The sequence below is a fragment of the Crassostrea angulata genome, chromosome 10 (genome assembly GCF_025612915.1).
Source record: "Crassostrea angulata isolate pt1a10 chromosome 10, ASM2561291v2, whole genome shotgun sequence".
Classification (NCBI taxonomy): Eukaryota; Metazoa; Mollusca; class Bivalvia; order Ostreida; family Ostreidae; genus Magallana; species Magallana angulata.
In genome coordinates, this window is record NC_069120.1 from 45771285 (window position 1) to 45795335 (window position 24051).

At 33.6% G+C, this 24051-nt stretch overlaps 1 protein-coding gene across 4 annotated transcripts in view; it reads right to left on the minus strand.

Moving 5' to 3' along the window:
• Nucleotides 1-24051, minus strand: part of LOC128168359 (uncharacterized) — an 80026-nt gene that overhangs the window by 11759 nt on the left and 44216 nt on the right. For all 4 annotated transcript variants that reach the window (XM_052834606.1, XM_052834604.1, XM_052834607.1 and 1 more), the window contains exons 2-13: nt 22965-23144; nt 22262-22540; nt 17441-17570; nt 12142-12326; nt 10220-10368; nt 7882-8026; nt 6723-6811; nt 5322-5523; nt 3795-3934; nt 2570-2738; nt 2066-2227; nt 586-747 (exon numbers count right to left, since the gene is read on the minus strand). In XM_052834606.1, the coding sequence (XP_052690566.1) occupies nt 586-747; nt 2066-2227; nt 2570-2738; nt 3795-3934; nt 5322-5523; nt 6723-6811; nt 7882-8026; nt 10220-10368; nt 12142-12326; nt 17441-17570; nt 22262-22540; nt 22965-23058 (1906 nt within the window). In that variant the 5' untranslated portion in view covers nt 23059-23144. The remainder of the gene's footprint in view (nt 1-585; nt 748-2065; nt 2228-2569; nt 2739-3794; nt 3935-5321; nt 5524-6722; nt 6812-7881; nt 8027-10219; nt 10369-12141; nt 12327-17440; nt 17571-22261; nt 22541-22964; nt 23145-24051) is intronic.

Here is a 24051-nt window from a genome sequence, read left to right on the forward strand (position 1 = left end):
TAATCTAATTTTATCTGAATAAAATGATTAAAAAGTTAGGCCAAAGATCATTTTTTGTTGGTTTTTTTCCCATTTTTAGTTTAAAACCAAATTTCAAACTTGATGCAACAAATATTCCATCATCAAAATCATAACGTAATAGACAGTTGAAAATGATATTTTCTTGAGGCCACAAAATTTTTTTACTCGGTTCTTTTGCCAGTTTGTTGAAATATTGATACTAAAGGGTGGCACATGTAATTTTCTTTTTATTTCATAAAATTGTGACTACCTATGATTTAATTGACCATACTAAGTTTTATTGACAAATCTTTATGCCCCTCTGGAAACGACGAAATTCAAAGCATGAGAGTAACTTGGTATAGAATCATGAAATCTGATAAGAGTTGGTCTGGAAATCAAGGTATTTTTTATGCCAAACATGTCGGAAAGTCACCTACCCAAACAATATTTTTGTTTTAAATGAATTCACCAACCTGAATCAATTATATTTCTTTTTTTTAACAGTTTTGATTCCTGGTAAAAATCTAAAAAATCTGTTAGGCTGTAAAGACGTGTATGTTAATTTGCTCCTATCTGATTTACCGTTATTGTTGGGCCGTCCAGTAATCATTTTACTCCGTGGTCCCTCCTTTGTCAGAGATAGGGCCCTGACCATAACTCCATATTCCACATCAGGCCTCAGATCTCTGAGAGTATACTGAGTAATACCCCATGCAGACACGTTCACCATGGAAACCTCTGAGGCTGAAACAAATGAGTAATAAAATGCATCATATTAATATTAATAACGAGCGCAAAGCGAGGCTTAATGGTAAGACATATATATAAGAAAATCAGTGAAAAATAAAAGTTGAATCTCGGATACTAAGGCCATAAAAAATTCTTCCAGCCCTGGGCGCAGCCATTTTGTTTTTAAAAAGTTAGTTCAATTGATTGACTGGTACTTATCGATGTTTATTGTTCCGAAACTTGATTAAAAATGTTCTATTGTTTCAAAAGAAGGTAATTTGAATTAAAAGAAGTTAAAGAGGATATCAGATAAGTTTCAATTGTGCTTTAATCAACTTGAAACACGACTAGTTCTGTGTATGTCTTATCAAATAACATTGACATCATGGAACTGATCTTTTAGATACTAAATAAAGTATTCAATTTTATTACTGCAGCGTTCATATTAATTAAATCGATAAACAATGAAAGAAGAAATAAAAAAGGTAGAAATCAGGTAACTTTCTTCGGCTATTTCCGAGGAAAAAACTTCAACGTTTTACGTCTGAAACATGATGTCATAATGTAGAATGAGCTAGCGACTTTAAGTTTAACTTTGGCAAATGATTTGAGAAGGCAACCAGGTCGATTCTACTGTTGTGCGTTTCAAATAAATTTTGTTCCAAAATTCAAAAATCAAACTGCACAGTGTTAAATCTGCGCTCGGTCCAACGGTCACACCGTTTACATATTGTGTGAATTACTCAATGCAAACCTTAGCATAAAACATTTTATGTCAATGGGTCATCAGAATGCATTTACTATACATCATAATTTAAGACTACAGAAATATTTTTCAAATCATGGCAATTTAAAATGTAAGGTGTGAAAGCTTCAATTCAATCCTGGAAACATTTTAGGAAGGAAACTGCAAATAATTGGAATTTTTTTTTAAGTCCCATTGGTGTACGATCGAAAATTGTTTGTTCGTACCAAAAATCGATCTTGACCTAGATATTATTATGATTAATCTGTATAATAAATTACTTCAACGAGTGTAATCTCTGCAAACAAAATCAACGGAAACTGCAAATTATTATTGAAATTTTTCTATGTTCAAGGGGCGCAACTCTAAAGAAAATTGCTTTATCATACCCACAATCCAACTAGACCTAAATATTATTCTGATAAATCTGTATACCAAATTTCATTTCAATATGTGTGGCCTCTGGGAAAAAAATGAACAGACTTGTTTGCAGACCGACCGACAGAAAGACTGACCGAAAGAGAGACAAACAGACAGCAATATACCCCCCCCCCCCCCCCCGGGTAGTATTAAGAAATGTTTTCGTACTATCACAGGTGTCCTCTGTAGGCTGCTGGCAGTAGATAATCTGGTATTGGTTGATATAAGCGTTGTTTGTTCCTGAGTCACATTTGATCGGAGCCCAGCTTATGGTCAGACTGTTCTTTGGGAGAGAGGGGAGCAGGGACACATGCTGAACAGCTGGGGGCACTGCGAACAAAACATTGGTACATCATATTCTAATAATTGCAAATCAAATTAAGAAAGGGGTGAAAATATTTATGTTAACTTCTCAGTTGGAAATCCTTCAACTCTAGCTCCTTAAAAATAATCATTGTCTGCTAAATACTTTTAAATGCAATTTTGAGGCACTTGAATGCTTATTGCGAATAGGAAATTCTCATGTATCAGAAAAATAAATAATGTATAATGTTTACGTGATGTAATCACACACAGGAAGAAAATTCAAGTATTCAAATCCATGATATTACAGCACTGAATTTCCTGTTTTATTCAACAAATGAGACCTTAGTGATAAAGTCACTAACATACCTGCATTCTTTACATATCTGCATTCATCCTGCCATTTAACTCCACTGCTGATGTTTCTATTATTGATGGCAGCTACACCAAAGAGGCATTCATCAATATCTTGACCGATTGCTTCTTGGGGCAGAACTATGCTGTTAGCATTTTCACTTCTAAGAATATGGATTTCATCCTGCAGGACAGAAACCAAAAAAAAACCCATCAAAATACACAAAACTTATCCAAAACTTACATCATTGTCTGTCCCCTCTGAATCCTGGATGAACGAAAATACACTTAATATCATCAGTCTGTGTCTAAAATCAATTCATACCCGTTAACCCTCCTGCATCTTGCAGGAGACTCCCGCAAAGCGGCCTCGAATTCTAAAATTTCCCACAAACATATTTGTCTCCCCCTTAAGCTTATGAATCCTGACATGATTATTTCAACAACCACTGAGGGTGTTTCTTTGACTTCAAAAGCTGATTTGAAAAAATCATATTCATCAAAGTACTGCTTACCATGATTGACGTATGACATGTTTACATCTAGTATTTGACAGATTTTTTAATATTTATAAGTTAGGGGAAAGCTATAGATGTTAAAAAAGAGATAATTTATAATTGATGATGGAGGTATAGGTTTGTGTGTTAAAAATCTATCCAAGATATAAGGCAACATTATTCCACTTGTATTATATCTACTGCCAATTCAAAATAAGCAAAATAAATTTCCTGTTTTATCCTAGATATCAGCAGTGATGGTCCACAGATAATTCTTTTTTCAATATTAAACAACAGAATCTAAAATCTAAATATAAAAAGTGACACCATTTGCTCCTTGTATTGTATCAAGCAAACAAAATAATGATTTTCTGAACACAGGAACACAAGAACTGGCATTCATAGAAATAATTACATTTAAATGATTGAAACTAATGCATTAAAAATGTAAAAAAAGGTATTTTACAATTTTTTATAATATATTTGCATTCACTTTATAACTTTTCACGTGAGAAAATGTCATTTACCCAAAATCTCCCATTAGTAAAGTTTGTAATTTAAATAAGGGGGAAATTCTCCCACATAATAGCTTTGAAAGGTTAACAGGTAAGCAATTAATTCTAAAACTCGAATTTGTGTATGCAAGTATGTATCATAAAGTTTGGAAAATCTATCAGATTGAATAAATTCGTTACTTTCCTTTACATAATGGCAGAATAGTAATGCATGTATTGAGTTCTTACTTTACATTTGAGACCTGCAGGTCTCATTTTACACCAGGCAATGTCTACAGCTGTTAAAGCCTCATTTTCAGTTCTAAACCAGGTCAGGTGAACTTCACTCCCTGATTGTTCCATTATAACTTTCTGTAGATCCACTGTTTCTAAAGATTGGAAAACTTTCATTTCATAAATGAGTTCAATGAATTTCTTTTGATAACTTCCATCTTACATAAGCATGATCCTTTTTGGATGAAGGACTACTGAGATTGCCATGGTAAGTATGGTTTGCAGTCAAATTTTATTTAAAATGTAGACCCAGCATGCACTTAACCCATGCGTTATTCTATATAGAGATGCAGTGATAGCTGGCAATTCACATCATAAAGCTGTGCTTGCTTTAATGAATATGCCTATCACTATACAGCCACCCAAGTCAGTTACAGGTATTAATTGTAACAGACTAAACAATTACTGCAAATACTGGGATACTGTGTGACCATCTGTTCATTAGTTGTCAACATCTACCATAATGTACATGTGTATGGTTGGAAAAGTATTTGATAACCTGGGGCTGATAACATAACAGTGCTTAAGTCTAAGACAGTGCTTAAGTAGGACTTAAGTTCATTCTTAAACTTAAGTATGTAACTAGAAGAGTGCTTACCTAGGAAATTTTACCTAAAACTTAAGTGGCCAATAAAGGTGGCTTCTACAGATCTAAGTTTTGTTTTACATAGATTTAGAAGTTTATTTGTTAAAAAATTTCAATTCAGCATTTAAATACAGTATATCTATCACATGATTTACACAAAATTAATATCTTAATAAATCACCAATACATGTATCAAAGTTTTGGTTAAATTGATATAGATATTTACAGTGGTTGTAATAAGCTATAACATTTTCCGAATACATGTAGTATGCAAGTGGGCTGCTGAATAGGTTGTAAGCACGTAAGGGCGAGTTTACAAGAGGTAAATGTGACTACTATATATAATTATATGTCAAACTACAGAAATAAAAAAAGGAAGACAAAAAACACCTCAGTGATCTTTAAGATGACTATAACCTCAATTCAATATATGGATTTAAAGAAATTATACTTAGATTATGTGAATTGTCTTATTGGTGAGGTAAGATGTTGAACAAATGATGAAAAGAAATCCACAATGACTATTTTATTTATTCAGTTCTAACGGCATCACAATATTGTACCAATTTTGCATCTAATATAAAAATACCAAGCACTTGTATCTAATAGTAACTTGTATAAATACACAAGATATTAACCTAAAATAATGATTTATTATGGTTACATTCAAATTTGATAAAAGAAATGACCAATTTGTTTTTACTTTTTTTTCACAAGCATGACTTAGCTAAGACATTGCTAAGTTTGCCTTATGTTACGTTGTAAGACATACTAAGTACGACTTATGCAGGTCGTAAGATTCTGCCTAAGTCCTACATGTACTTATGATATCTTTTGTTCGAGATTCTGATATTTACTTGTTAGTAAAAGACTTCTATTATTTTTTTTAGTTTTACCTCTGTAGCTTGGAATCAGAATGGAGGCCTTTGGAGAGCACCCTTGTTGATTACAGCCTCTGACTGACACATTATGCTGCCCCTCGCATGGTATAGGGAGAGAGGAGGAGACTTCTTGAGGACCCCTTGCTTCCACTTCTGCATCATCCACAAACACTTCGTACTCTAACAAAGGCCCGTTATGGTACTTTTGGTTAATTTTCTGCATAGTTAAAAAAAACAGTACATGTTCAATTGATAGAATCATTAGATTTCCTGGTGGCTAAATTTCAATAAAAATTTGGGGTACCTTTCATTCACAAATAACATCCTCCACAAATCAATTAATAAGTGATATAAATCTGTTTTTCTTCGGTAGGTATAAGTTAATACAACTGTACATGAAATTACCTCCCCTAAAACCTGTAAAATTTAAGCAATCCACGAAAATTGGCCCCACGAATTTTAATGATTCCACAGTAGAGAAAATGATGCAGCTGATAATTTGTAAAATAAAAATCTTATATGCTTAAGCACTTTATTTTATTACAAGTACAGTAATGAGAAGCTTTCAAAAGTCCAAGCTGTTTTGAAAGAACTGTATACTATTTTCACCAGAATATAATATACTGGCATTGTATTGTAACGGGAATGGAGAAATAATGACGGATCAGACCGGGATTTGAACCGGGGCCCCCTGAATCTCTTGTCAGGTTCTCTACGAACTGAGCTATCGGACGCCGGTATTCGATCCGGTCTACAGTATATTTAAAGTATATTGTAAATTTAAAGTCTATAACTTTCATGCATAATCATTTTCGCATTGAATGTTATATAATTGTTGCTGTTTTGACGTTTATACTATGATTTAGCTATCTAAGATGTACGATATTTGTCGAGCCAGAATGAGATTGTTAGATTTTAGCCAATCAGAGGGCTGGGAATTAACGGCTCATACCGTAACAAATCATGGACATTAATGTGACGGTATCATATGGGTCAACAGTGCTTTGCTATAAATGTATAGTAAAACACGGTTATATTGAACATGCTTAAAATGAATTTATGCTTACAGCGAAGTGATTTTCATTCCCCGTGACTATATTACATTGTAAACTTGATGGATAAAATGAATACAGCTTTTTATATAATGAAGTATAATCGCCCGTCCCTGGCACTTCATTATAAGCGTGTTTTACTGTATATCGCAGTCTACATTATCAACATAAAACAGTGAGTATTACTGATTAATAAAAAATAAGAATATTTACTTATGAATATACATGCTGAAACAGAAACACTGAATGTTTGATACTAAAAAAATTTGTCTACATATTCAGTTATTTTTTAAGTTGGACAGATCAATGAAGTTTCACATTCATTTAACATTTATTTAACATTTTAACGTTAATTTGATCTTACTTTCCAATACACCAGCACAGAGCGATTCCCATAAGCACAGTCTCCACTGGAATATCCACTGGCTTCCATATGAGGTGCCAAAGATGGGGCTATAATAAAAAAAACACCAGTCCTATTGTAACCATTAACATTTATTTAATAAATGAGTTTATACAGTTGAATTAGGTCACTCTATAGTATTTTTTAACGCAATAAAGGAACTAAGTCTCATGATTTTAACAGTCCGTATACATGTACCAGTATACAATGCTCACAGATCAAAATATTCATTTGAAAACCGAAAAATACTGTCAAATACTAGCATACTGAAAACAGCAATAACTGCAATTTTGGAATCATTTTTACTGTGCAACGATGTTGATTAAGTAATCAAAAAATTTATTTGGAAGATGATATTTATATTATTTATTGATAACCATCTAGCCTCCTTAATTCTACTGCACAGTTTATTCCGTTGCTTTGAAGTACCTGCATGGTCAATAATTTTTTAATCTTGATAAGATTTTTTTAGAATTACAAGTGATACAATAAATAAATTGCAATCATCATGATCATTAAAAAAAGACATGTGCATGCATTATAAGAAATGAATCTTCTCAAATCAAACAAAATTTCAAAGCTTTCCTCAGACTGGTCTGGTTATTTCATATACAGTAGTCATTATTCACTGTGACATACACTGTACAGTACAGATCAGAACAGAAAGTAAACCCCAACTAAACCCTGGTTTTACTTTCTGGGTTTACTCTGGGTTTACTAGAGTAAACCCAAGAGTAAACCCAGAGTAAACCCAAAGTAAACCCAGAGTGGACACAGAGAGTAAACCCGGTCAGAAGTATACCCCTGAAAGCAGACGCTAACTGTGAATTCGGAATATACAGGGCAAGAATTACAGGCAGTAGGATGATAAGATAAAAGATGGGTCTGCTTCACACTTCAGTGTGTACAGTTGACCTCAAAAGCATTTTCCAGGTAAACCCAAAGCAAACCCTGAGTGGACCAAAATTTTCAAAAAGTAAACCCCAACTAAACCCCAAAAGTAAACCCAGGGTTTAGTTGGGGTTTAATCTGGTGTTGGGTTGGGTCTGATCGGTATTGTATATCAGTTTCAAAATGTCACAATCTCAGTATACCAACAGCATTTCACTGAAAAACCTACCTGTGTGACAAGTTTCAAAGTCTGTATCTGCAGTGTTGCTGTAATACATTCCCCCTACAGGTTTGATCTTGATGTTCACCGTGTAATAGGTGGCTGGTACCAGGTTACAGACTTCCAGACTGCTGTCTGTATTCACAATGTGAGTCTGAAAACAATAAGCACAATGTTTATTTCAACAATAACTAAACATGTGCTTTTCTGTTTAGCTGGCTGTAGCAGTTTTCATAAAAACATACTGCAAATATACAACATGAAAAAACAATTTTTGTTTGGAATGTAACATATTCCACATAAAAAAAAACCTGAATGCATTAAATTGTTAAAAGTACATATGCATGCATGTACATAACTTTCTTGAAATAATACAAATAAAGTGGGTGTGAATTTGTAAAATACTATTTACAGAAAAAAAACAGTACACATTTGACCTTTATAAACTTCTCCATATGCATGCAGAATGTTTCTTGATATTATCTACTGGTTCATCTTTCACAGGCTGAATGGAAGTTTATAGGTGCATTATCAATGTGTGTATAACATTTTGATGGAGGTCTAGCACACATTGAAATTTCAAATTGATTTTCTCTAAAACTCAAATTTAATCATCTCAATCATTTTACAACCATCAGAATTTTACAGATTTTTTTAAGTTCCAGTAATTGTTGTAGAATTTTCTCTTTAAATCTGTGGATTATATGGACCATTTTTACAATACACATACCTCTATGTAAACTAAATACTTAATTACATATAAACAGGGAAGGAAATAAACTATTTTTGAACCTCATTTTGTTTTATATATATATATATATTTTTGAACCTCATTTTGTTTTATATATATATATATATATATATATATATATATATATATATATATATATATATATATATATATATATATATAAAGCCTTGGTACAGCAAAAAATACTTAAATAAATAAAACAGAATGCAACAGTCCAAATTAATATATAATATATATATATAATTTATAAATTTTGTACATAACTGCCTGAAGAGCCAGGAATGGCGAAAGCGTTTGCGGTTAATAGGATCAATTTGTGATTTTATTCTGGATATTTATTATTTTTAAATTATTTAAAACTGTGCCGATTTATTTTTTGTTGTATTGGGAAATTATATATATATATATATATATATATATATATATATATATATATATATATATATATATATATATATACACATATTAAAAGGAAAAATTCAATATAGCTAGAAAATTTGTGCAAGTATATATTGGGTTGAACAGTTTAGTAGTGAATACCCTTCAAAAACTATTAAGCAGTTATAAATACAAGGTTAATTTGAGCGTAGATGTTGTAAACATTGAATTAGTAATTCAATTCTCAATCATACAGTATAGAAATTAAGAAAAACTGTCCTCATGAATTACTATAATAACCCAATACATAAAAAAATATTAAAACCTAACATTTATAGCTTTTTTGTGACATCATCAAAACAAGAGGCCCATGGGCCACATTGCTCACCAGAACAACAGTTCATTATATATTTTTTTTAAATATCTTCCCAATATATTTCAAAGTTAAACACTGACCCCTGTTGAGGCTCCAGTATTAGTCCAGGGTATACAATTTTAACAATTTATAATCTACCCTCTCTAAGAATGCTTGCATTAAGTAATTGTATCATAATAAGATTTTTAAACATTCTTGATTTATATTTCTATGTCAAACTTTAAACATCTCTTGGGGTCCCTAGTATAAGTCCGGGGGTCACTAGTTTTACAATTTAGAATCCACAATAAATCAGGATGCTTGCATAGTAATCTCATAAATTGTAGCATTGCAGTTCTTCAGAAGGACATTTTTAAACATTTACCCTATATATTTTTATGTTAAACTTTGAACCCCTCTTGGGGCCCCAGTATTAATCTTGGGATCATGATTTTAACAATTTAGAATCTTCACTATGTATACAAGCTTTGGTGTATAATTGGCATTTCTGGTGCAGTGGTTCTTGAGAAGAAGATTTTAAAGGCTTGTGCCCTATTTCTACTGTAAAACAATTATCATAACGATGCTTTGTACGAAGTCTGTTTAAATTTGGCCCAATGGTTCTAGAGAAGTCAAAACTATCAAAAGTTTACAGATGGACAGACAGATAACAGACAATGGCTGATCAGAAGAGCTCACTTGAACCTTTGGTTCAGGTAAGTTAAAAAGTGAAAACTTTTTATATTTTGCCATTAAAATAGTACTTTACAAACAGAAATTAAATCTAAGGTATATATTCATGCAGTCGAGAAATAAACAATTAATAGAGAAAAATTGCTCTACAGATCGTGGTTTGTACTCACCAGAGGGACGGTGTTCCACTGTGACGTCAGAGTGACAGAAGAGGTTGTGTTCACTCCTCCGGGTATGGTCGCCCAGGTTATGGTGGCACAGCCACATTTCTCCAGGGAGGAGGAGGAGGCGTTGATGAAGCTTGGGGGTGCAGGTTTACCTTCAAACAAAGTTATAATATAATCAGCATGAACAGATTTATCTGAAAGTAAACCTTAAACATATAAACAGCACACCCAACTACTGTACAATTATATTGTGGTGGTTGAGGACCCCTTGACAGTATGCATAAGTATGGTAGTGTCCTATTCCTCTTTAAAACAGTTCTCCAAAAATGGGAGCATTCTGCAATGAGGATTTAAAAAATATAAATGGCTGGCCTATTGGTCAGTGATTTGTTTTATTTGATATTTCCAAATATTGTATACCCTTGCTTTCATTTTCTCCTGACAGCATGTTTCCAATGAAAACAAAGGTAATGTGAGCAAGCTAACAAATGATGCTCCCGCTAAGAAAATATAATAGCTCAAGTACCAGTATTTCTCTATCGGAAAGTAATGGATGCACCATTTTCTTATAGTGACCTTGAACCTCGGTCAAGTGACACACCCTCAGGTCATAAGCAACCTTTGTGTGAATGATTCTCCATATGAAACATTTAAAATAAAGCACAAACAAATTTTGCAATTTTCCTTCCAGTGACCTTGAACTTGCTTTAATGATCTTGTGTCAAAATCATCACACCCTAAGGTGATAAGCAATATTTGATTTGTGTGAAGTAAGAACTTCCAATGTTTCTCCATTAGAAAGATATGGACCAGACACAAATTTTGCACTTTTCCTTCCAGTGACCTTGAACTTGCTCAAATGACATTGGGTCATAATCATATAATACCCTCTGGTCATAAGCAATCGTTAAGTGAAGTAAGAACTTTCAATGTTTCTCAATCTGAAAGACATAGACTGAGACATGAATTTTGCACCTTCAAGTGACATTGAACTTGTCCTAATGACCTTGGGTCAAAATCAAGACACACCCTCAGGTCATAAGCAATCTTTGTGTGAAGTAAGAACTGAGGGGAGGGGTGGGGGGGACATTAAAATAATGGGACTGTACTAGTTGAATGAAATACCAGCTAATATAAAATACAATGGAGTATGAATATTTAAGGTATATATAGCAGATTAGAAGCAATAAGATTAGTGATACAAAATGAAAGCTAATTAATATGGCAGTAGTAAGAGATAAAAGTTGGAAAACTTTAAAATTTGAGCAGCTATTGTTACAAATCATTATCACCTGTCCAAATTGTAACGTCCTTAGAAACCATTGATACTAAATCCTTATCTATACCTGAATCAGCCAGCTAGCCATTAGTGCTTGCTGTATGATAATGTTTATGGAGCTGAGACTAACACATGTTTAAATTATGAATTAAAGTGCATGGGAAAGTATCAATCTGTGTGAAAGTCTAGTCAGAATAAATGTAGCATTAGAACCCACCACATGTGTTATCTTTATGTCTGAATAGACAGTCTGATACTAAGCAATTTTACACAAATGTTTTCTGGTTTTTTTACTCAAACCATATATATATATGTCAGTTACACTAAATTATAGTATAGACTACCATGGTATTTTTCTGGAAATAAGAAACTGAGCAATATCACACACATTGATAACGATGTTCTGTATACTGGGTCATTTTTGGTGTCAATTTTCTTTTTGCCCTTCTATACAACTTCATGCAAACTGTTTGGCCCCATCTTGAACTCACCCAGAAAAGTTGTGTTAAAATTTAAGAAAAATAATTTAAAACATCAGAATTTACCCATGCAATCTTAAATTTCCCACTGAGAGTGAGGGCAAAAGGGGCAAAAATGAAACAGGGGCAAATATTTTCCTGTGCACATTATAATTAACTATACTTACTAATGTTCTGTGTCCAGAATTCCTTTCTAAATATCTTGGAAGTCTTGAATACTAAGTTTGTGACGTTAAGTATGACTATTTTAGACATGGAGTTAATGTTTGGCTCATCATGTTCTGTCCAGATACACTGCTCTCTAATTTTCTCCTGTGGACAATTGACACTATTCTGTCCATTGTCTACTGACCTGTTAAAAAAAGAAAGGAGGAACAGCTTATACCAGCACGTGTAACTGATTACCTGTTAGAAATGACACTGTTAGATGCAAAACTTGTGTATGGAAACAAGTGTTTGTCATTGAGACAAGTTTACAGGTTGGTTAGCAAACTCAGCAAGAAAACTGTTGGTGGACTGACCAACCGCCGACCTACAGACAGACAGCAGCAAAGCAATATGCCCTCCCTTCTTCAAAGGGGGGCATTAAAATTATTCATAAACATACTTGCCAACTAGCCAATTGCAAAATGATCTGACTAAAAATCCAAAACTTAAAGTCATGTAAAAAATTACAACAGTAACTTGATCCAAAGGGTCGTTGCCAAAGCATCTTATTTGATCTGATGATCTCCGCCTGGCAACGAGACATGATCAGGCTCTTTATAATTATAAATTTATTATATACCCTTATCTATTTAAAAGTTTTAATTACAAATCTATCTTTTTAAAACTGACTGTATGACGTTTACTTATATAACAAACTATTTTTTAAATGAACTCTTTAAAATGTGCTAAAATACAGACGTTATTTATTGCATACATCATCAGTTTCAGAGAGTGGTGATACGGAATTGGAAACTTACAGTGTGGTGATCCGGAAAAATGGATCATACTCTGTAAAATTGACAGTATCAAGAAGGGAAAATTGATGGGTTTAAAGTAATACAGGCTCTGATTTTAAAAAGAACACTTAAGGAGGTCGACTTCAGTTTTCATTGCGCATGTTTTTGCGCATTCTAGTATAATACAGTGGATTTAAACTTCTTATGAAATTTTTCTGATATTATTTATTTATTAGATTGAACACAATACACACAATACAGATAATTTTTTGAGATTTTTTTAAGGAAATTCATATTTTTTTAACAATTTTTCCGGTGTGTGGTAGGAGAGCATTGCCATTGCACTTTTTTGACGTTGTGAAAAAATGAAGCTCTGTTGGAGTACGTTATATGAAATAATATGAAAGAAAAAGTAAAATTCATAGGCTGTTGAATGTTTATACACATAATAATGCTATCCTGGACGACATTTAACTAATTTTTTTAATGAATGCATATAATACCAATCTTCTTTTGTAATGCTCCAAATATAGAGCAAAATTTAGTGCATTTTAATATTTGGAGGTGGTCCCCACTATAAACCAGATGGTAGAATTTGGTATTTTTTACGTTTAAGGTAGGAAATGATATTACTAAGCATATATAACTTGATAATTTGAGAGAAAAAAGCTATTGTAGTATTTTTTAAATCTGCTTCAAAGTGAGAAAAATGACAGTCTATATACCCGGTGTCATATAATATTTTGATACCGCGAAATATTGAACCCGGGTTCAATATATTATGTGATATTATGAACCCGGGTTCAAAATATCGCTGCGATATATTGAACCCCCCCATAAAATATTGAACCCCGGGTTCAAAATATTATGGCCGCAATATTTTGAAACCCTCTCGAATTTTCATTGCTCTTGGAGAGGGGGTTCAAAATATTATGGCCGCGATATATTGAACCCCCTACTGTTCCCAATTTCCTTTGGAGAGGGGGGGTTCAAAATATTATGGCCGCGATATATTGAACCCCCTACCTATTTCCAATTCCCTTTGGAGAGGGGGTTCAAAATATAATGGCTGCGATATTTTGAACCCCCTACCTATTTCCAATTCCCATTAAAGAGGGGGTTCAAAATATTATGGCCGCGATATTTTGAATCCCCCTCTATTTTTTTTGGCTATTGAAGAGGGGGTTCAAAATATTATTGTTTCCAATCCCCTTTGGAGAGGGGGTTCAAAATATTATTGCTGCGATATATTGAACCCCCTACTGTTTCCAATTTCCTTAGGAGAGGGGGTTCAAAATATTATGGCTACAATATATTGAACCCCCTACCTATTTCCAATTCCTATTGGAGAAGGGGTTCAAATATTCCCTTTGGAGAGGGGGTTCAAAATATTATGGCTACAATATATTGAACCCCCTACCTATTTCCAATTCCTATTGGAGAGGGGGTTCAAAATATTATGGCTGCAATATTTTGAACCCCCTACCTATTTCCAATTCCGATTGGAGAGGGGGTTCAAAATATTATGGCCGCGATATTTTGAATCCCCTCTATTTTTTTTTTTGCTATTGGAGAGGGGGTTCAAAATATTATTGTTTCCAATTCCCATTGGAGAGGGGGTTCAAAATATTATGGCTGCGATATATTGAAGTCCCCCTTCCTATTTCCAATTCCCATTGGCGAGGGGTTTCAAAATATTATGGCCGCGATATATTGAACCCCCTACCTATTTCCAATTCCCATTGGAGAGGGGGTTCAAAATATTATGGCAGCGATATATTGAACCCCCTACTGTTTCCAATTTCCTTTGGAGAGGGGGTTCAAAATATTATGGCTGCGATATTTTGAACCCCCCTCAATTTTTCATTGCTATTGGAGAAGGGGTTCAAATATTCCCTTTGGAGAGGGGGTTCAAAATATTATGGCTACAATATATTGAACTCCATACCTATTTCCAATTCCTATTGGAGAGGGGGTTCAAAATATTATGGCAGCGATATATTGAACCCACTACTGTTTCCAATTTCCTTTGGAGAGGGGGTTCAAAATATTATGGCCGCGATATATTGAACCTCTACCTATTTCCAATTCCCTTTGGAGAGGGGGTTCAAAATATTATGGCTGCGATATTTTGAACCCCCTACCCATTTCCAATTCCCATTGGAGAGGGGTTTCAAAATATTATGGCCGCAATATTTTGAACCCCCCTCTATTTTTTTTGGCTATTGGAGAGGGGGTTCAAAATATTATGGCTGCGATATACTGAACCCCCTACTTATTTCCAATTCCCTTTGGAGAGGGGGTTCAAAATATTATGGCCGCGATATATTGAAAACCCTTCTTATCACTGGCTATTGGAGATCTAGGGGTTTCAAAATTTAATGGCTGTGAAATTTTACACTGGTGTGTATATGCAGTACACAGGTGTTAGCCCCCTTTTCTCCCACCTGGGGACTACCATTTAGAGTAACCTCCAAGGATACCCTATTTTCTTGGTAACAAAAAGAATCACCAAAAACAATATGATTTTCATTCATAATATGTTTTATTACAGACTGACAATATTAAAGCACAATTATACCCCCCCCCCTCCCATCTTCCCCCCCCCCCCCCCCCCCCCCCAAAAAAATGAATATTGTATATGCATGAAGAAAAGATTTGAGGGGGGGGGGAGGTTCAAAATCAATAAAAGAAGGGGGGGGCATTATTATTTATAATCAAATTTCACAGCCATTAAATTTTGAAACCCCTAGATCTCAAATAGCCAGTGATAAGAAGGGTTTTCAATATATCACAGCCATAATTTTATGAACCCCCTCTCCAATGGGAATTGGAAATAGGTATGAGGTTCAAAATATCACTGCCATAATATTTTGAAACGGTTACTCCTCTTCAATGGAAATTGGAAATAAGTTGGGGGTTCAATATATCGCAGCCATAATATTTTGAACCCCCTTTCAAATAGCAATGAAAAAAAGAGGGGGGTTCAATATATATCGCGGCCATAATATTGTGAACCCCATCCAATGGGAATTAGAAAATATGTAGTGGGTTCAATATATCGTAGCCATAATATTTTGAACCCCTCTCCAATAGCAATAAAAAATAGAGGGGGTTCAAAATATCTCGGCCATAATATTTTGAACCCCCTCTCCAATGGGAATTGGAAAAAGGTAGGGGGTTCAATATATCGCATCCATAATATTTTGAACCCCCTCTCTAAAAGCAATGAAAAATAGAGGGGGGTTCAAAATATCGTGACCATAATATTTTGAACCCCCTCGCCAATGGGAATTGGAAAATATGAAGGGGGTTCAATATATCGCAGCCATAACATTTTGAACCCCCTCTTCAAAAGCAATGAAAAATAGAGGGGGTTCAAAATATCTCGGCCATAATATTTTGAACCCCCTCTCCAATGGGAATTGGAAAAAGGTAGGGGGTTCAATATATCGCAGCCATAATATTTTGAACCCCCTCTCAAATAGCAATGAAAAATAGAGGGGGGGGGGGGGGGGGGGGGGGTTCAAAATATCACTGCCATAATATTTTGAAACCCCTATCCATTGGGAATTGGAAAAAAATAGGGGGTTCAATATATCGCAGCCATAATATTTTGAACTCCCTCTCCAATGGGAATTGGAAAAAGGTAGGGGGTTCAAAATATCGCGACCATAATATTTTGATCCCCCTCTCTAATGGGAATTGGAAAAAGGTAGAGGGTTCAATATATCGCGGCCATAATATTTTGAACCCCCTCTCCAATAGCAATGAAAAATAGAGGGGAGTTCAAAATATCGCGGCCATAATATTTTGAACCCCCTATCCAATTGGAATTGGAAAAAGGTAGGGAGTTCAAAATATCGCAGCCATAATATTTTGAACCCCCTCTCCAATACCAATGAAAAATAGAGGGGGGTTCAAAATATCGCAGCCATAAAATATTGAACCTGGGTTCAATATTTTATGGGGGGGTTCAATATATCGCAGCGATATTTTGAACCCGGGTTCAATATATCGCGGGGTTCAAAATAGTATATGACACTGGTATTCTATTTTGAGATGGCGGTCCCTAAAAATAACCAGATGGTGGATTTTCTATAAACGGTGCATATGGTTAAAAAATAAAAGAGTTTTGCTATTGTACCGCACAACAGAAAAATTGTTTAGAAAATAAAAATTTCAATAAAATATCTAAATATTTTTATCAGTATTTTGTTTATTGTGTTTAATGTCATAAATGATATCGAAAAAATTTCATAAGTAGTATAAATACACTACATTATACAAGAATGCACGAAAACAAGCGCAATGAAAACTAAAGTCGGCCTCCTTAATTAAGATTTTTCTCAAATTGAGTGAAAACACTACTAAGATTTTTTTGTGAAATGTAGAGATTAGAGTTTTCACAAATTTAAGAAAAAACTCAAATATTTGAGAAAAAAATCAGACTTAAGTTTGAGTTTTTACTTAAATTTGTTTTGTGAAATCGGAGCCTTGTTATCTTCTGTAACATACTCACAAAATTATGTTAACATCCAGGTACGCAGGGTGGAGGTACTCTCCTAATATCCAGTTACAGCGGAACTCTTGTGAATTACTAGTATTGTCCAAAATACATTGAAAATCTGTGACATTCCTTACATCTTCATCTGAGAAATGTAAAAAAAAAAATGTTCAAAAACCTTGAAAAAATCAGACATATGTAATGAATATGGTAATTTCTGCCACTTTCAAAAAGATCTAAATTATATTCGTGTAGCATCAAAAGTAGTTAATCATTAGTTATCACCAACTTTCGTTTAAATTTTTATCTATGTAAACATTAAGCTAATTAAGAAATGAATTTAACAATTTTTCAATTGATTGACGTATCAAAGGAAAAATTGACCAGAAAACTTTTTTTTCATCAATGCACTCCAATTTAAGCTTTTCTGACCTAATAATTTTTGAGAGGTCAGGAAAATTTTTAAAGATTTTCTCTATATATTCCAATGTAAAAATTCATCCCCCCCCCCATTGTGGCTCCACTCTACCCCTGGAGACCATGATTTGAACAAACTTGAATCTACACTATCGGAGGATGCTTCCACTCCAATTTGAGCTTTTCTGGCCTAAAAGTTTTTGAGAGAAAGATTTTCTCTATATATTACGAAGTGAAAATTTTCCCCCATTGTTGCCCCATCTTACCCCTAGGGACCATGCTTTAAACAAACTTGAATCTATACTATCGGAGGATGTTTCCACTCCAATTTGAGCTTTTCTGACCAAATAGTTTTTGAGAGAAAGATTTTTAGAGATTTTCTCTATATATTCCCATGTAAAAAAAAAAATCCCCCATTGTGGCCCCACCCTACCCCTGGGGACCACGATTTGAACAAACTTGAATCTACTCTACCTGAGGATGCTTCCATACAAGCTACAGCTTTTCTGGTTGAATAGATTTTAAGAAAAAGATTTTTAGAGAATACCAACAAATTTGTAATAATTCTAAATTAATTCCCCTTTAAAGAGGGTGTGGCCCTTTATTTGAATGAACTTGAATCCCCTTCACCCAGTGATGCTTTGCGCCAAGTTTAATTGAAATCTGCCCGCTGGTTCTGGAGAAGAAGATGAAAATGTGGAAAGTTTGCAACAATGCAAATACCAATTAGGTTGTTAGAAAAGTTTGTGGACAAGTTTGATTGTAAGCACGAGACTTGCTTGATATTAACAAAACTTTTCAGATTTTAACAACGTATTCTCCAAAAAATAAGTAAAAATTGTTTGTTTTTTTCTCAAAAGCACCAAAAGAAATATACGGTTTAATCATTATGATTAGATATGCTTCAGGTAGCATTCTTGTTTTTTTATGCTTTTATATTTTGTACGCATTACCTGGTAATCTTTCATCAGAAAATGTAAGGTTTAAAGGTATGTAAATGCCCAATATTTCATATGATTTAATTCCATGACAAACACTTATGAATGTCATTTGGATCAATTAAATTTAATAATTTATGACCATTTTATCACCAAAGATGGATGACCAATGCTTGAAAATTGGGCCGAAAACATAACATTAATTTAATATATCTTGGAAGACCTGACTGTTATTATATTTTGTGTGCAAGCAGGAAAATCTCTTATGGAGATCAAAACATTCATAGATGCTGCTGAAGATGGTTGACATGTGTCAAAGACAATGGATTCCAAATGAAGTCAGAGCTTTAAAGATGGAAGGACTGATATTTTGAGCTCTTGCAGCACTCCAACCAACCTCCATACAGCTTAAATCTTGCACCTATGAATTTTGCTTTATTTCCTCATCTAAAGTTGAAACTGCTTGGACAGAGATTTTCGAACCTAAATAGTCTATGATAAGCCACAAAAGATAATATACCAAAACTTTGTGTAAATTTTATCTGCAATGATCGCCACCTAATCATAACCCGCCTTTGACCTATCAATAAATGGGTCTTGTAGATTTTAGTGTGGCTGTTTCTATAGAGCTATGAATTAACTACAGACCCTGAAACGTACTACTACACCACACGCTCGCTGCACGCTCGGTACACGCTCGCTAAACGGTTCACACGAAACGCTGAACGGTTTACACGAAACGCTGCACGCTTTGCCCGAAACGCTAAACGATTTACACGAAACGCTGAACGGTTTACACGAAACGATTCTCGCACGAAACGATTTGCTCGCTTATCACACGCTTTTATTCTGATCGATTCGGGTCCTCTCAGATTTTTACCCTGACTGTTAGTAAGAATTAATTTTAAGAAAACACGAAATAATAGAAATACTGATATTAGAAACATATATGTACAGAAGTATTGAATTGATTAATTAAATCAATTTGGTACTTACATGTATATTTGAAGCAAACAAATTTTTATTCACAGAATTCGCCAAAAATATTACTTCTATAAATATATTTATTGCTCAAAAGAAATATCCATGATTCTTATTATTGCCGTAAATAATAAAAATTCCAGAGAAAAAAGTTACCGTAACACAATACTCAATACCACAAATAAAATCCGTATAATTACAAACTGAAATCGGTTTTTCAGTATTCAGCGGTATTTGTTTTTTCTTCTCACATTAATATTTTTATTGGTTTCAGAGAATACGATGTAAAAATACTAACTGTAAATAAACCTGTAATTATTTACATTGATAATTTTGAAAGTTATGTAAAATGAAATTAGTCACATAAGTTAAAAAATGCTATTAAAAACAACCGATTAATTTTTTTATGTCAAATCATTCGCGTAAATAAATGTTCCGTACATAATATCACAGAAAAAAATCAATAGATTAAACAATAAAGAAAGTTGTCATTACTATTTCGCATTTCGGAAAGAACAAAAAATAAAAAATGATTTAGATTTTTGTCTCAATATTCGTATATATAACCGGCGCCCCGCATAACGGCGTACAATATATCCATCATAATTTATTTGAATTAAGTACCATGCATATAGATTCCCATAATAATTAATTGCATGTGTACATTTTAGGAAAATTTCAGTGTGTAAATTAATTGTTGTTTTCCGTTATCAGTGTTTAAATAATTAGAATATTAACTTGTAGAAATATTTTTAATCGGGATTCAGAAGAATTTACCTCCCGCATATTATAGAAATGAACAGTATATTTTCTTTCTATGTTTACATTTAATTTTGTTAAAATTAATGTTAAATAATCTATCATTGAAATTGTGTGCATCATCAAATACTGATTCCGACTACCTTGAAGTCAATAGATTTCTATTGGCTATTGACAAAAAAAGAGACGCGTGACCATCCAATGAAAACGAATACACAGAGTTTGATTGACAGGTTCAGCCAGGTGCAGGTCTTACCCGATGTCCGAGGTTATGTGTACTGGTTGTACACAGCCGAATAGTCTCAGTCTTCTTTCAATACGCGTACTTTTCTATTGTTTGTTAAAAATAAATTCAATTTTGTAAAAAGATAAGTATATCATTTCTTATACATGTAGATTTTTTCACGAGAATATCTTAAAGGAGTTTTGCCAATCACAAACAGTTTAAAGTAATGTTTAACACGAGCGCTTATTTGAAACAATTAAATTGTCAGAGAGTTCCGAATGAAATCTGATGAACGTTTCACACGGTTCTCGCACGCTTTGCCCGAAACGATTTACACGCTTTGCCCGAAATGCTGCACGCTTTGCCCGAAACGCTAAACGGTTTACACGAAACGCTTCACGATTCACACGAAACGCTAAACGGTTTACACGAAACGCTAAACGGTTTACACGAAACGTTTCTCGCATGAAAGTCGCACGCTTTTTTGGTGTAGTAGTACGTTTCAGGGTCTGTATATAAGTTTCCATAAGATATAGAGAAAATCATTCTTGGAAGATGTAAATATAGAAAATAATTAGGGATGTTAATTTTATTCGGTTGGATTAGTCAATTAATTGGAGCCTTCAGTCAAGCGATAGTTGCATGAGTATTCGTTCATTTATTTGAAACTGTATGTCCTTTAAAAATCACATATTGCAACTATCACATACACCTTAATGTAAACTCAAAAATATTTTTAAAAAATTATAATAACATCCACTTGATATATTTGACTTGAAATACATTAAGAAGTATTGTATCGAAATATCTGTTAGCTAATGTCTTAGCGTTTCCTTTTTCTTTGGACACTCATGCCCCGTGGAAATCAACATTAAAAATCAATGATTATAAAAACAAACGCCTCGAAACAATTACTGATATGATTAAATTTTTTATTAATTCTAAATCTTATTCAAGAAATAACTGATTACAATAACCACAAATTGATCTCTTTAAGTACATGTTTGGTTAAGTATTGCTATTCCAAGAAAAAATGATAGACAAAATAAAAGAGACAATTGCTATATTATTTGCCGCTTATAAATATATATACTAGGGACACCTGTTCAATGGAACAGAGTGTAACATATCAAATATGCTTAAAAAAGAATACTGTTATTTTCATTTCAAGCCCAACAACTTCCGCATTTAAAAAAAATTGACTGTTTATTTTTTTTTCTTCACTTTATAACAAGTAATCGACTAAGAAAATTTTAGTCAATGATCAGCATGATAGTTGAGTACTGGAATACTCTGTGATATCCCTGAAAATTGTATTAATTTTCTATATATGAGAATTATACTAATTTCATTTGCATCTGGCCCCAGGACCATAAAACTTAGATGTGCCTACTTTTGATCTCAGTCCGAGTTTCACAAAAAGGAAGACATGGTAGAAAAGAAAGACTGAGATCACACGTGATCTTGTTTATTAAGTTTTATGACCCCCAGGCCTGGACTCAATTATTTACTTACATTCTACAATGAGACTGACAGAGCCGACCATATCAACAGGAGAGCCTGTTTCATTAACACTCCAACATATGTAGTTTCCTTCGTCTTCGATCTTGCTGATAGTTTTTTTCAACAACAGCGTCCTGTCTCCCACTACAGTTAGCATATCAGAGCTAGGCTCTATGTCAAGTGGAAGATAAAATTTCACAAGACTGGTATTCAAGCCAGAGTCAGGAAATACTGTACAATTGAGCTCCAATGTCTGATTTATTAAAATCGATGGATTTTTTGGAGTCAACTCTGTAAGAATGAAAAAAGATTAACAAATTAGTAATCATCTTGGTATATTTTACATGATATACTGGAAACAAATGCATTTGTAATTAAATAATTTGAAAACAACTTCAGTCTGAGTTCATTTATCAACATTCACAGTGGTTTGAAGAGAATTTGTGTAAAAAACCATGACTGATAGATATACAGACTGACAGTTTGAATAAGGAGATAAAATCATTATCCCCTCCAACTCTTTTCAGAGAGGAATCTTTAAAACACTCAATCATTCTTATTTTCTGACACACACTTAAGGAATAGCAAACTTAACAATGACTAGGACAATAGATGACAAACAATATTCATCAACCAGATCTCAAAACCTGAATATTCAATAAATAATATTTTAGACATCTGGAGGAACTAAGTCAACAAATTTTAAACCACTAACCTCCCAATCTTGATGGTTGAAAAAAAAATGCTTGGAATATTGGGATCAAACTGAGAAGAAATCCCACCACAAACCAATGTGAAAGCAGATGCATGGTTTCCACTCCCCACTCCTTAACACAGCAACAGTTGTTTACTTCCTCCAATGTTGAGCATCTAGATCAATTTGTATACAGCTGACCTACAATATGAAAAGGAAATGAACTTCCTATAACAACAGCATAAGGGAATTATGTTTTTCCAAGAACTGCTTTTGATCTTCTGAATGTCTGAAACTGGTGTTTGAGTTGTTTAGTAACTTGGGCCAGTTCTATATACACATGTATATACAAATTTCTATAAATCTGTTGTGTCAAAAAAGCCACTTAAAGGGTCAACTTAAGAGTGAAATATTTAAAGAAATCCTTTCTTTCATATATAATAAATGAATAATTATATTTTCTGAAAAAAGGTCACAATGGTAATTATTCATCTCCGCTTGGTAGAAAACAAGGATTAAACCAACTTCCTTGCACACAAAATAAAACCAAATGATTTTTTTTTATATTTGAACATTGAAAATGATGAATTATAGTTATTAAGTAAATATAAGTAGACAACATTGAGATGGTTATACCATATCAAAGGGTCCAGTCTAAATAATGGACAATAGGTGGAAAACATTTCAGAGAATTTTGCTTTGACTTTGTCCTATAACTTAGAAATTTCCAAGCTGCCTTTGAACTCTTAATTCATTGACATTACCCCTTACATACAGGCATTTTGCTCAACTTGAGCAAGATTAATTAAATGAGAAATAATCTTACAACCTAAACTTGATTAAAAAGAGATCTGCTATGACCTTTACATTGACTTGGTTCAAAGTCACTGCATGCCATTAACCCAATAGCTCTTTTTATATGAAGTATGAGCCAAATTGGGCTAAGTGGAGAATATATTTTTCATATTGCTCTGCAATGACCTTAACCTTAAACCTAAAGCATGGTTCAAGGTCACTGCACACCTATTATCAAAAGGCACTCTGGGGGTATTATGTATGAGCCAGATTGGGCCAAGGGGAGAGTATTTATCCTCCAGACAAGGATTTT